Source organism: Camelina sativa, chromosome 10 (assembly GCF_000633955.1).
Source record: "Camelina sativa cultivar DH55 chromosome 10, Cs, whole genome shotgun sequence".
In the NCBI taxonomy this organism is placed as follows: domain Eukaryota; kingdom Viridiplantae; phylum Streptophyta; class Magnoliopsida; order Brassicales; family Brassicaceae; genus Camelina; species Camelina sativa.
Genome location: NC_025694.1, coordinates 24,172,636 through 24,187,069, shown reverse-complemented (window position 1 = coordinate 24,187,069; position 14,434 = coordinate 24,172,636). Strand labels below are relative to the sequence as shown.

General features: G+C 34.4%; 1 protein-coding gene and 2 long non-coding RNA genes across 6 annotated transcripts; all 3 read right to left on the bottom strand.

Moving 5' to 3' along the window:
• Positions 932-8,332, bottom strand: LOC104720671 (GDSL esterase/lipase 1). Its single transcript, XM_010438549.1, is given in 8 exon segments — positions 932-1,191; positions 1,269-1,524; positions 1,620-1,780; positions 2,288-2,298; positions 3,514-3,519; positions 7,664-7,719; positions 7,846-7,973; positions 8,056-8,332. Coding segments are annotated over 8 exon segments (1,155 nt in total).
• LOC104719768 lies at positions 3,977-5,563 on the bottom strand. 3 transcript variants are annotated; one of them, XR_756683.2, is made up of 4 exons: positions 5,178-5,563; positions 4,700-5,096; positions 4,506-4,615; positions 3,977-4,308 (listed from the first exon to the last, which is right to left on the bottom strand). It is a non-coding gene; the product is annotated as an uncharacterized LOC104719768 (long non-coding RNA). The 3 variants fall into 3 exon arrangements; XR_756682.2 differs by having other exon boundaries at positions 3,977-4,195; positions 4,283-4,308; positions 4,700-5,561; XR_756681.2 differs by having other exon boundaries at positions 4,700-5,560.
• On the bottom strand, positions 6,142-7,581 carry LOC104719769. Of its 2 annotated transcripts, XR_002033595.1 has the most exons (5): positions 7,196-7,581; positions 6,718-7,114; positions 6,524-6,633; positions 6,301-6,326; positions 6,142-6,213 (listed from the first exon to the last, which is right to left on the bottom strand). It is a non-coding gene; the product is annotated as an uncharacterized LOC104719769 (long non-coding RNA). The 2 variants fall into 2 exon arrangements; XR_002033594.1 differs by having other exon boundaries at positions 6,718-7,579.

Below are 14,434 nucleotides of genomic sequence, written 5' to 3'. Positions count from 1 at the left end.
TTTAATTCATTGATTCAGTAATATATGTCCACTTAAAAAAATTTAAATCACATCATATGAATAAAAAATCACAAATTTTATCAAGCAAATGTATTATATAACAGTTCAAAATAATTGAAATATAAGATCAAATAAAAGTGAAAGAAAAATCATATATTTATGTTAATTAGGTAGAGAGATTTATAGAAATTAAGTAAATTATAAAAATATGTTTTTTCAAGTACCTTGTATGTTATTAAGTATAATTTAAAGGGTAGAATACCAAATGTACTTCAAAAATGGTAATATAGATAATATAGATAATTTAACCTAAACGGATTTTGGTTTTGTTGGACTCAGTTTGAAACAAGAGAGGTGAACCATAATTAGATTTGAATTTGGTTTTGTAAGATTGCTTTGGTTTAATTGAAGATACACTCTTCAAATGGTCGTAAGTCATAATCACAATGAAAAGTAGAAACTTTTTCAGCAAACCATACTCTTAAAAACATCAAGGGTACACCAAATAGACACTAGTAATTTGAGAAATATATTTAAAAAATAGTAATAACTAAAAACTTGAAAAATTTAGATAGTTGAAACGAGTGATAGCAGTCGCGTGAAGCCTTGGTCGACAAGAGTCTATTAAACTCTACGAACGTTTTTCGGATTTGAATTTCGGCTGTTAGCCTCTCAAAAGCTCTCCTAATTTCTAGTATTTTCATCTCTGGTTAAAGAAATTGAGAAGTAAATAAAGAAAAGTTGAAATAGATAAGTTAAAGAACTAGTCTAAGTCGAAGTTGGATTAAACTAATTACGTACATTACAATCCATTTGAATTACAAAATTATGTACTAATTACTTATATTCAGTTAGTTTAATTACACTAATTGGATTGAACTAATTGCGTACATTAGAATCCATTTGAATATTATTAGACGATTAAAATCCATTAAATTGGGAAGTGTAGATACATAAGTTCAAACAGCGCTTTGAGATTATAGGGTCCAGTGATGTTGGTCGGTCCGCTCCAAATCAGCTCAGCAATTTGTCCATTAGCTTTTTCAGTCAAATGAAAAGCATCAAAGAACAAATAATCTGTAACATTTTCGCATAAGTCGTAATTTTGCGACGGTCCCCCTCGGCCTCCACACGTACTGATTCCCCTGAATGGTCCGCTTCCGCAACATGCCTTCTTCCCCTCCTTGAACCCTTTAAAACGATCCAAATTTTTTTCTAAAAAAGAATCTTGTTATATATATTGCAATTATTAACCAAGTTTTTGTCACCGTATTTTGAAGGATTATTCATTCTTTCGGATAGGGAAGTGTGATAGTCGTGAAGGGCGTATTTGAATCCGGAAATTTCATGCTTTAGCCGCCTCAAACCATTCAGAAGCTTCTTGTTGTGCAGATTGATCAGCTTAGTGACCGGCTAAAAACAAGATCCTATTTTTGTTTGATCTATAACCAATGAGGCAGGTGCACAATCGTACGGTCCCGTGTTCAAGAATCCAAACTTCCTTCCTCCAAGATTATACACTTCCTAAGAACATAACACCACCTCTCATTTTTCAGTCCAAAATAGAAACCCAACAAACATTTTTTTGTTTTTAAAGATCAATTTCGATTTAATTTTACCTTGAAAACGTCTGTCATGTTACCTACAACATAATCGACGTACTTCTCGTTGGAAATGAATTGAAAAATGGAAGAGTATATAGTACTGAATGGATATTGATAATCATTCAGTCCAATATGAAACAGATAAACAGCTTTTGAGATAACCGTCTTCCCCTCGGCTATTATATCGTTTTAATAGCGATTTCGTAAACGTGTTATTTGCCGGTGCTATCTTAGAGGGGATACATACAATAGCGTTTCTTCAATATGCTATTAATTGTCTCTTTTTAATAGCGTTATATTATTGCTATATTAAAATTATTAGTAGTATTATTTATTTGCCATATTATAAATATTAGTAGCAAAATATTTGCACTATGGTTTTGTCAATAGTAGCTATATATTATTGCAATAATATATTTTTTGGTGTCCTGCTTAATATCCATGATTTATATTATAAATATTTATAATTAATATACAGCTTTTGCAAAAAAAATAATATATAAATAAAACTTTATAGAAGCCTCAAAATACAGTACATATCATCTTGAAAATTTCAACTACAATAGACTACATACATTACAAGTCTCAAAATAAGTCTTAACATGCCACAATAAACAAAAACACGAACCTAGAGACTCTTCTTGTTGTCTTCAAATGCCTTAGTTACTACATCTTACACTAACAGATTCCCAGGCTGTGTATCTCTCAATGAAAAGAATTCAAAAGTACAAAGATCCTGCGTAGAATTTACACAAGTACAAAGATCTATGGAAGAATATATTAAATCATCAAAGAAAAGAATTCAAAAGGTTAATGTAATTACCTTTCTTTCGACCAGCTCTTGTGTCCCTATAAGTAATAAAAAGTGCACGGGAATTAGAACACAAAACTCATCCAACATATATGATAGTACACAGAATGAAAGCTCATGACCAATGGGGATTTCAATATGTGTTACATAGGCGATTATATAATAACCTCCAGAGTCCAGATATAATAAGAACATGCCAATGAAAATATTAAAATCAACAAGTAGATAGCCGTACCGACATGCCCAATAAACACCACGTTCAAGTGTCTCTTTTTATTTGTTTTTGGATCCTCTTTGGCAGCCTTCTCTTGAGCAGCTTTTTCTTTAATAAGCTAAGTTGATTATCTATATCAGAAAGATAGATAAATCTTGAGGCAGATGATACCAAAGAGATAAGATGGGAGCAGTATGAGAAGATAACCTACGAACCTTTTGCTGGGTTATGCAAAATGGTACCAAGTCTTCATGGAAAATGGAACCAAGTCTCAAAGGGCACACGAAGCTCTTCTGGTCTGTAAAATCAAACCAAGGAAAACAACAAAATCAGCAAACCAATGGAGCCTTTAAGAGATAACGTCTGATAACTGATATATGGGATCTGCAACTCCTTTCTTTCACAAATCTGATACNCCTTTAAAACGATCCAAATTTTTTTCTAAAAAAGAATCTTGTTATATATATTGCAATTATTAACCAAGTTTTTGTCACCGTATTTTGAAGGATTATTCATTCTTTCGGATAGGGAAGTGTGATAGTCGTGAAGGGCGTATTTGAATCCGGAAATTTCATGCTTTAGCCGCCTCAAACCATTCAGAAGCTTCTTGTTGTGCAGATTGATCAGCTTAGTGACCGGCTAAAAACAAGATCCTATTTTTGTTTGATCTATAACCAATGAGGCAGGTGCACAATCGTACGGTCCCGTGTTCAAGAATCCAAACTTCCTTCCTCCAAGATTATACACTTCCTAAGAACATAACACCACCTCTCATTTTTCAGTCCAAAATAGAAACCCAACAAACATTTTTTTGTTTTTAAAGATCAATTTCGATTTAATTTTACCTTGAAAACGTCTGTCATGTTACCTACAACATAATCGACGTACTTCTCGTTGGAAATGAATTGAAAAATGGAAGAGTATATAGTACTGAATGGATATTGATAATCATTCAGTCCAATATGAAACAGATAAACAGCTTTTGAGATAACCGTCTTCCCCTCGGCTATTATATCGTTTTAATAGCGATTTCGTAAACGTGTTATTTGCCGGTGCTATCTTAGAGGGGATACATACAATAGCGTTTCTTCAATATGCTATTAATTGTCTCTTTTTAATAGCGTTATATTATTGCTATATTAAAATTATTAGTAGTATTATTTATTTGCCATATTATAAATATTAGTAGCAAAATATTTGCACTATGGTTTTGTCAATAGTAGCTATATATTATTGCAATAATATATTTTTTGGTGTCCTGCTTAATATCCATGATTTATATTATAAATATTTATAATTAATATACAGCTTTTGCAAAAAAAATAATATATAAATAAAACTTTATAGAAGCCTCAAAATACAGTACATATCATCTTGAAAATTTCAACTACAATAGACTACATACATTACAAGTCTCAAAATAAGTCTTAACATGCCACAATAAACAAAAACACGAACCTAGAGACTCTTCTTGTTGTCTTCAAATGCCTTAGTTACTACATCTTACACTAACAGATTCCCAGGCTGTGTATCTCTCAATGAAAAGAATTCAAAAGTACAAAGATCCTGCGTAGAATTTACACAAGTACAAAGATCTATGGAAGAATATATTAAATCATCAAAGAAAAGAATTCAAAAGGTTAATGTAATTACCTTTCTTTCGACCAGCTCTTGTGTCCCTATAAGTAATAAAAAGTGCACGGGAATTAGAACACAAAACTCATCCAACATATATGATAGTACACAGAATGAAAGCTCATGACCAATGGGGATTTCAATATGTGTTACATAGGCGATTATATAATAACCTCCAGAGTCCAGATATAATAAGAACATGCCAATGAAAATATTAAAATCAACAAGTAGATAGCCGTACCGACATGCCCAATAAACACCACGTTCAAGTGTCTCTTTTTATTTGTTTTTGGATCCTCTTTGGCAGCCTTCTCTTGAGCAGCTTTTTCTTTAATAAGCTAAGTTGATTATCTATATCAGAAAGATAGATAAATCTTGAGGCAGATGATACCAAAGAGATAAGATGGGAGCAGTATGAGAAGATAACCTACGAACCTTTTGCTGGGTTATGCAAAATGGTACCAAGTCTTCATGGAAAATGGAACCAAGTCTCAAAGGGCACACGAAGCTCTTCTGGTCTGTAAAATCAAACCAAGGAAAACAACAAAATCAGCAAACCAATGGAGCCTTTAAGAGATAACGTCTGATAACTGATATATGGGATCTGCAACTCCTTTCTTTCACAAATCTGATACTCTTCCTGCAAATTCAAATGGAGTACAGAGGAAACACAAAAGCTACTTAACAACAACATGGCTAATGAATTCGAGACAAAAAAAACAAGAGACCATGAATTTGGATTATAGCTTAGAGAATAGTGAAATTAGACCCAAAGATTTGCTTACCCGTATAACGCTAACATTGGAATGAGGGTTCATATATGATTTTCTTCCTAATCATAACAAGTAAGATTGATAAATTGAAGTAAATCAAATTACATGGACAAATCCGAATTGAAAGTATAAACATTCACCAATGAAGAACTGTGGGAACTTGACAGGCAAAATCACAGCTTCCTTCAACGCTTGTTTAGCACTTTCATGCCCAGCAACATCTGTCCACGCTTAACATTAGGCTTTTCCCTAACAATAGCAGAGTTTAAAACAGCTCAAAGCTTTGGTTGCTCTGGGTCCTCTCCATCATCACCGAATTGGTTTCTCGTATGTTGGGATAGAGGTTCGTTGTTGTGGCTGCTTCTATGTTGCTTCTCAGTGATGCTAAAACTATGGGAAGAGACGGAGGCAACTGTTGTTTCTGAGATGCACATAGGAAGAGATTGATTTTAGGTTTGAAGGTGGAGAGACACAGACTCGGATCTTATTTTGTTATAAAAGAATATAATAAACATTTTATATCTTTTACATTCGACACTTCAGCGCAAAACCAAAACAAATTTAGCATTTGCGGAAAAATGCGCGCAATCCTTTTATGCCATCAATACCTATATTTCTTGTATTGCTTCTTGAAGTTGTTTAATTGCGTTCTCAAATCTATCACCTTGAGTGGTGAAATGTTTTTTGAAAAAAAAAACAAGTAGACAAGACAAACCAATTATTATACCATATATATTCAATAAAATAAAAAATAATCAAACAAATGTAAAGTAATAAGACTAATGAATACCAATCCGGAAAAGGTTCCGACCAAAGCTCCATCACCACCTGAAGCAAAATTTACCCCATAGGTAAATTGGTTGTTACCGTTGAATGGTTGTAAATATGGTGGGATCAACGGTAACCATGCGTACTCAGCTGCCATGTTAGCGAATAGCGATCAGTTCCAAAAAAATGCTGCCGGGAAATAATATAATGAAAAAGGTAGGATTGATCATACCGATGAAATCAGGAATCAGACGTCCGTCGGAGACTCTTCCAGTAGGGGATTTGAATGTTGTTTGACCATACGGCCAGTAATTTGACCGGACACTAGAGAGAGNTTACTACATCTTACACTAACAGATTCCCAGGCTGTGTATCTCTCAATGAAAAGAATTCAAAAGTACAAAGATCCTGCGTAGAATTTACACAAGTACAAAGATCTATGGAAGAATATATTAAATCATCAAAGAAAAGAATTCAAAAGGTTAATGTAATTACCTTTCTTTCGACCAGCTCTTGTGTCCCTATAAGTAATAAAAAGTGCACGGGAATTAGAACACAAAACTCATCCAACATATATGATAGTACACAGAATGAAAGCTCATGACCAATGGGGATTTCAATATGTGTTACATAGGCGATTATATAATAACCTCCAGAGTCCAGATATAATAAGAACATGCCAATGAAAATATTAAAATCAACAAGTAGATAGCCGTACCGACATGCCCAATAAACACCACGTTCAAGTGTCTCTTTTTATTTGTTTTTGGATCCTCTTTGGCAGCCTTCTCTTGAGCAGCTTTTTCTTTAATAAGCTAAGTTGATTATCTATATCAGAAAGATAGATAAATCTTGAGGCAGATGATACCAAAGAGATAAGATGGGAGCAGTATGAGAAGATAACCTACGAACCTTTTGCTGGGTTATGCAAAATGGTACCAAGTCTTCATGGAAAATGGAACCAAGTCTCAAAGGGCACACGAAGCTCTTCTGGTCTGTAAAATCAAACCAAGGAAAACAACAAAATCAGCAAACCAATGGAGCCTTTAAGAGATAACGTCTGATAACTGATATATGGGATCTGCAACTCCTTTCTTTCACAAATCTGATACTCTTCCTGCAAATTCAAATGGAGTACAGAGGAAACACAAAAGCTACTTAACAACAACATGGCTAATGAATTCGAGACAAAAAAAACAAGAGACCATGAATTTGGATTATAGCTTAGAGAATAGTGAAATTAGACCCAAAGATTTGCTTACCCGTATAACGCTAACATTGGAATGAGGGTTCATATATGATTTTCTTCCTAATCATAACAAGTAAGATTGATAAATTGAAGTAAATCAAATTACATGGACAAATCCGAATTGAAAGTATAAACATTCACCAATGAAGAACTGTGGGAACTTGACAGGCAAAATCACAGCTTCCTTCAACGCTTGTTTAGCACTTTCATGCCCAGCAACATCTGTCCACGCTTAACATTAGGCTTTTCCCTAACAATAGCAGAGTTTAAAACAGCTCAAAGCTTTGGTTGCTCTGGGTCCTCTCCATCATCACCGAATTGGTTTCTCGTATGTTGGGATAGAGGTTCGTTGTTGTGGCTGCTTCTATGTTGCTTCTCAGTGATGCTAAAACTATGGGAAGAGACGGAGGCAACTGTTGTTTCTGAGATGCACATAGGAAGAGATTGATTTTAGGTTTGAAGGTGGAGAGACACAGACTCGGATCTTATTTTGTTATAAAAGAATATAATAAACATTTTATATCTTTTACATTCGACACTTCAGCGCAAAACCAAAACAAATTTAGCATTTGCGGAAAAATGCGCGCAATCCTTTTATGCCATCAATACCTATATTTCTTGTATTGCTTCTTGAAGTTGTTTAATTGCGTTCTCAAATCTATCACCTTGAGTGGTGAAATGTTTTTTGAAAAAAAAAACAAGTAGACAAGACAAACCAATTATTATACCATATATATTCAATAAAATAAAAAATAATCAAACAAATGTAAAGTAATAAGACTAATGAATACCAATCCGGAAAAGGTTCCGACCAAAGCTCCATCACCACCTGAAGCAAAATTTACCCCATAGGTAAATTGGTTGTTACCGTTGAATGGTTGTAAATATGGTGGGATCAACGGTAACCATGCGTACTCAGCTGCCATGTTAGCGAATAGCGATCAGTTCCAAAAAAATGCTGCCGGGAAATAATATAATGAAAAAGGTAGGATTGATCATACCGATGAAATCAGGAATCAGACGTCCGTCGGAGACTCTTCCAGTAGGGGATTTGAATGTTGTTTGACCATACGGCCAGTAATTTGACCGGACACTAGAGAGAGTATCGATGTAGTTGTTGTTTCCAGCATCGAACACAGAATCTCCAAACACGAACAAAGTGGACTGGTTTGTTACGAGGTTGTTGTTGTTATTGTTGTCTATGCAGTTGATGGAGCCGAGTGATATGATTGTTGTGTAAGCAAAAAATATGATCGAAACTATTTGAGAGCTTTCCATGTCTATTGTTTAATGTCTTTGTTCAAATTAATCTAATGTGAAGCTTTAAGCGATCAAAATATTGTGTTCTTATTGGTTATTGTAATATAAGTGTAATCTGTGCAATGCGGTGATACTTGTATATATATTTAAATCAATACGTAGTTCTTATAAATAAAAATATAGATTATTTTCGTATATGTTTTGATTCTAATTTTCAAAAAATAACATAATTTACTCAATTAGTTGAATGATTTGTTCGTTACCATCTATTACTTGAGAGTTATTTAATTAATAATTAGTTGAAAAAAATTAATATAATTCAGCTGATACTTGGAGTTTTTTTGCATTAAAATCCCGAACTTAAAAACAATACCTTTCAATAAGAAGTATCTAAAGTCATAAATATTTGGTAAAGTATAGAGCGAAATGATATTTGATATGAACAAAGCCACTTGTAGGCAAGTGATTTGTGTAAGCATCGAAGTCACTTCTGACTTAAACAATTAACTATGTACTATCCAGCGGAAATGAACATTTTTTTATGAAAATTTATAATAATTTATTTTGTTATTATGTTATTTATAATGGTTTGTGATTAAAATTTTGTTGCTTATGTTATAATTTTTGTATTTTTAAAATGTTTTTTGAAAACCTGTCAATAAAACATTTGTATGTAATGAATAAAATTATTTAAACTTTTGTGAAATTTTTGCTATAGTTGTAAAGTAAGTAAAAAGATATAACTAACATATCAAAAAAAATCTTATCTGTTAGTTTTTTAAGTACAAATTAGGTTTGATTCTAACAGATTTTTTTTTCTTTTCTACAATTTATTTTATTTGATGTTTTTCTTATTTTCGTTTTTTTAATTAGAAATATTTATTTAATTAATTATTTCATCTTAATTAAAATTTTCTAATGGTAATTGAATGTAATTTTTTACACATTTTAAGGTTAGCTTTATATTTGTACTTCCCAATTAATATATAGTAAGATATGATTATATAGACTTGAAAAGCATCTACGTCAATTTTGAAAACAATAATTATTGTACAAGTATACACTACTATAGATCGCGAAATAAATATGTAGTAACGTATAGACTTCACTTTAGATATGTGTTCGCTGAAAAGTAAAAAAAAATCCTTAAATCTTAATTTATAGGTCTGAAGTTGAATCATCTTCGCTACCGAGTGGAACATGTACAAACAACTAATTTAAGACGTGAATTACGTGATGATAAGAGTTAAAGACACGAGAAACCTGGCTTCGAGTAGCATTGGTCAGGGGGTTCGAATTTTGACATGGTTTCCCTCGGCCCCAGGAGATTAGTCTTTGGGCCTAGGAAACCTTTAGGATCACTCCTGCGTTATCAAAAAAAAAAAAAAGACACGAGAAACTATATACAGTATGTACCTCACATTGATTAAGAACAATTAAGTAGCAAACATACAATATAAGTTTGACACTTTTATGTGACTTCCAATTTAGAGCTTCAGTTCCTAGACATAATCAAGTCTAGAATATAGGTCGAAGATAATTGAGATACAAGTTTGCCCTAATATCTTTTCTCCCAGACACTATTACTGAGGCGCCTTAACATCTCTTCCCCCGACGCCGGTAGAGCTCCAGCTCGCCGGCGTCGGGATCTCTCAGTCCCTACACTATTTTGCTGCGTCCTTAATTCTTTTGGTTCTTGTTTCCTTGATTCTCCCGGAGTCCCCTCGAGGTTTTGGATTTCAACTCCGACCATGCTTCAGTTTCTTTCTCCCTTTCCCCTACCTCCGCATCCGGTGAACCTCCTCGATAAGCTGGCTCCTGTGTGGTCCCAGCCGCGAGATGTTTTCTCCGAAACCCCTGAACACCCCAATTGCCTTGGTCCCTGCCAGTCTTACCTCCTCTTATCAATGTCAATCTCATTAACTCTCCGATCCTTGAAAGTTTTTCCCCTCACCAAGTGCTTTGCTTGTCTGCAGCTGGACGGAAGCTCTGTTTTGACACTGGAGCCGATGAAGACTTTGACGGAGAAACCTACATCCTCGGCGTTCACTAGCACACCATTGATTCCGATATGGCCCAGGTTTGTTTTTCACTCTTTACCCAAATACCTAACAGTTAGGCCATCTTTTCTTTGGATACACTCGCTTATTTACCCTGAATCCCTGCCGATCTCTGCTTGGCCTTTGCCGTATGAGTGTATGAATTCGCTGATCCGCTTTTGACAATGTATGACTAGTCCTAGAACTTCTCTACCTAGATCTGTTACTGAGAACCTCCAGTCAAGTCCATCTTCTTTAGTACCGTTTGTATATGTTTGGTCAAGTCGAGTTTGCCTCGGTAACAGAACATTGGTGTCTTTAGATCTGCTTGATAGTCTTGTTTGTCGATTTCAGCCTATTAGCTCTGTCTGGATGCTTGCTTTGGGTAAACACATTTATGACTCTGATCCGACAGATTGCTTGATCCCCTCTCTTACACCCTCTAACCCCCTTTATCCCCTACCGCCACTAGATCGAAAGCTTGGTTTTAATGAATTTTTCCAGGTTTAAACCGATTACAAGCTTTGTGTGGAATTTATTTACCTCTATTGCTATGTGAGGGATGACCCACCTGCTTTGTTACGTTTGACTCTCTCTCCCGGCGTTCCTCGGTTATAGCTTCATCTAAATTCATGTGGTTTGGTCTTAAAAGCTTAGAGAATTTTGTTCCCATGCTTTGGAACCCTCCCATGCTGGCCAAAACCCCCATAAACGTTTCCCCGTGGAACATCTTTTTACAAGCTTAGACGCATCGTCCGCTAGAGCCACTTTTGACCACCCGCTGGTCGAGGATTTCGTGAAGCCTGTCTTCGAGTATGAATCCACGTTGGTCCCAATAGACTTCTCAAATATTGTAAAACTTGACCAGTTTGAAAATCTATTTGTTAAGCTCATGGAGCCCCCATCTTTACCTTTCTATATTTATCTTGAATCATGTTGTAATAACTCACCTCTTCTTGTGGTTTAAGTTTGAATGATAAATTTCTTGTTTGCCAAAAAAAAAAAAAGTTTTACACTTTTATTCTTAGTCTTTCACTTATTACCCTTAGTGGTAGATCTATAACTCTAATCCAATAACTATTTTCAAAGAAAGCTACTCATGTTTTAAGTAGAATTTGTAACACTTTGTAACACTCATGGCCAAGATTCTTCTTATTTTTTGGGTTGGGAAGAGTATGAGAAGAATCCTTACGACGAGATCAAGAACGCAGACGCCATATACAATATGTACCTCACATTGATTAAGAACAATTAAGTAGCAAACATACAGTATAAGTTTTACACTTTTACTCTTAGTCTTTCACTTATTACCATTAGTGGCAAATCTATAATTTTTTTTGACCAGTGTTATTATATAGAGAAAATAGTACTCCCATCACATTTCTCCAACTTTAATCACTTTCACATCCACTTTGCTATATCCATATTTTTTACTTGTAAAATTACAATATATCCTCTCGCTAAATTTAACTCTAACTCTAATTCTAATTTTGGACTTTTCCTCTCCCAACCTATATTCTTACTTATTATCTTTTAATTCATTTTTTACATCAAAGTTAAATTCACAAAATTACCAATTACTATTTAACAATAGTTTATTTTTTAACCTCTAAACTAATTATTATTACATTTTTGGGGGAAAAAACACAAATTATAGACACTATCTTTTGCTATGGTTTTGCTTTTGTTTTGCTTTTGTTTTGCTTGTGTTTAACTACCGTCTTCTAATTATATTTCTTGCAAAAAAACTTATTTTCCTAACAGATATATTATCTTATTATATAAACCTTAGTTTTCAAAATTAGTAATTTATATAGTCGCGACATGTGTCAGGTATATCGATAATATTTTGACATGTGTGAAAAAACATTATTTAATAATTATTAGGAAAAATAAAAAATCCTAAAAATAAAAGGATTACAATTAATATTTTTTAAAAGTATATAAAACCAAAAGTAATCTATTATATCACTAATTCTAATAGGAAAGTTATCTATGAAATTATTAATTTCAATAGGAAAATATGTGTAATTAATAAGAAAAATATTTGTAATTTAATTGCAATTATTATTTATTATAATCATATAGTAAAAAGAAATTTATACAGAAAATACGTTTGCATCTTTCACGTTGTTAAAACATTTCAGTTTTCACAAAATATTTTTTGTAAATGCCAGACGCAAACGGAAGCTACGCATAGCCTTATTCTAACAAAGAAAGTAAAAGGAGGAAGACTAATTGCAAAAAAACCTCGAGAGAAAATCAAACTACAAGATCGATATTCAGCAAGGAAACATACTACAAAAGCTTGCCACCATTGTCATATATTGCACAAACAGACTCAAAGAAAGCTATATTGAATCAAGCTTTAAGAATTTAAGAAAAAACAAGTATAACTCTCTTTATTTACTTAAGAAATATCACTCAAAAACTTAACCTCTCAAACTCTCAAATCCCAAATCTCACACGTCTAATGACACAACTCGACATTAGCGTTTATATAGAAAACAAGTAAATATTTAGCCTAACAACCTTTAGGAAATATTACATAATTCAGATTCCTCCTAAATCTTTAGATATGTATATTTAGATATCTCCTAAATATACTAAGTTTGATCCTCAAGTTATTTCAAGCTTACATCAACATTGTCCCCCTTTAAGCTTGAAATCATTTTCCTTCACATCCTGAACTCCAAAAAGGCTCCTCATTTCCTTGAATTTGATCCTTGCAAGTGCATTTGTCAAGATATCGGCCTTTTGTTTGTTGTCGGGAACATACTCAACCTCTATCTGCTCATTCTCGACACACTCACGTATGAAATGAAATCTCGTGTGTATATGTTTGCTCCAACCGTGAAACACCGGGTTCTTAATAAGTGCAATTGCGGAGTTGTTATCTACACGAAGAGTGACTCTTTCACATGCCGTACCAGTGGACTATCCAAGAAGGTCTTGTAGCCAAATCGCTTGTTTTGTAGCCTACGTAGCTGCCATGAATTCTGCTTCGCAGGAAGATAATGCCACCGTCTCTTGTTTCTGCGTACACCAGGTGATTGGACATCCACCGAGATAAAAGATGTGCCCAGTAGTACTCTTACCGTCATCCTCATCCACATTGTGACTGCTGTCACTATACCCAATCAGATCAGTCTTATCCGCACAAGTAAACACAAGACCATAGGAGAGTGCCCCACGTAAGTATCGACGAACATGCTTTAATGCTGCTCCATGTGACACCTTTGGCTCTTGCATATACCTGCTTAATACACCAACCGAATAAGATAGATCAGGTCGTGTATGGAGCAAGTACCTTAAGCACCCAATGTTTCTTCTATATTCCTTTGCATCGACACTCTCTTCTCTTGGTGCTTTAGACAACTTCAACCCTAAGTCCATTGGTATATGAACCGAATTGCAACTACTCATTCCAGCTTCCTCAAGAATCTTCTCTGCATATTTTTCTTGTTTTAGCATAATACCACCTTTAAACTGAACAACTTCGATTCCGAGATAATCAGTTAACTTTCCCAAGTCACTCATTTCGAATTTTGAAGCCATTCCTCTTTTGAACTCAAGTATCATACTTAAACTTGAGCATGTGACCAAGAGGTCATCCACATAAACAGCAACGAGAAGGACATGGCCTTGTTCCCTTTTATGATATAGTGATGGTTCCTTCAAGCATCTGACGAACTTAAGCTCCTTAAGGATTTTGTTGAGTTTGTGATTCCAAGCCCTAGGTGCTTGTCTTAACCTGTAAAGTGCTTTGTTCAACTTATACACTTTATCCTCACCTCCCTCGACTATAAACCCTTCCGGCTGTGTTACATATAACACTTCCTTTAATTCGTCGTGAAGAAACGCGGTTTTGACATCGAGGTGATGAACCTCCCATCCGTGAGACGCTGCCAGTGCAATGATGAGACAAACCGTCTCAATTCTTGCTACCAGTGCAAACACCTCGTCGAAGTCAACACCGTGTATTTGCACATAACCTTTAGCAACCAGCCTTGCGTTGTGTTTGTTGATGCTTCCATCAGAGTTTCTTTTCAACTTAAACACCCACTTTAAACTAATTGGC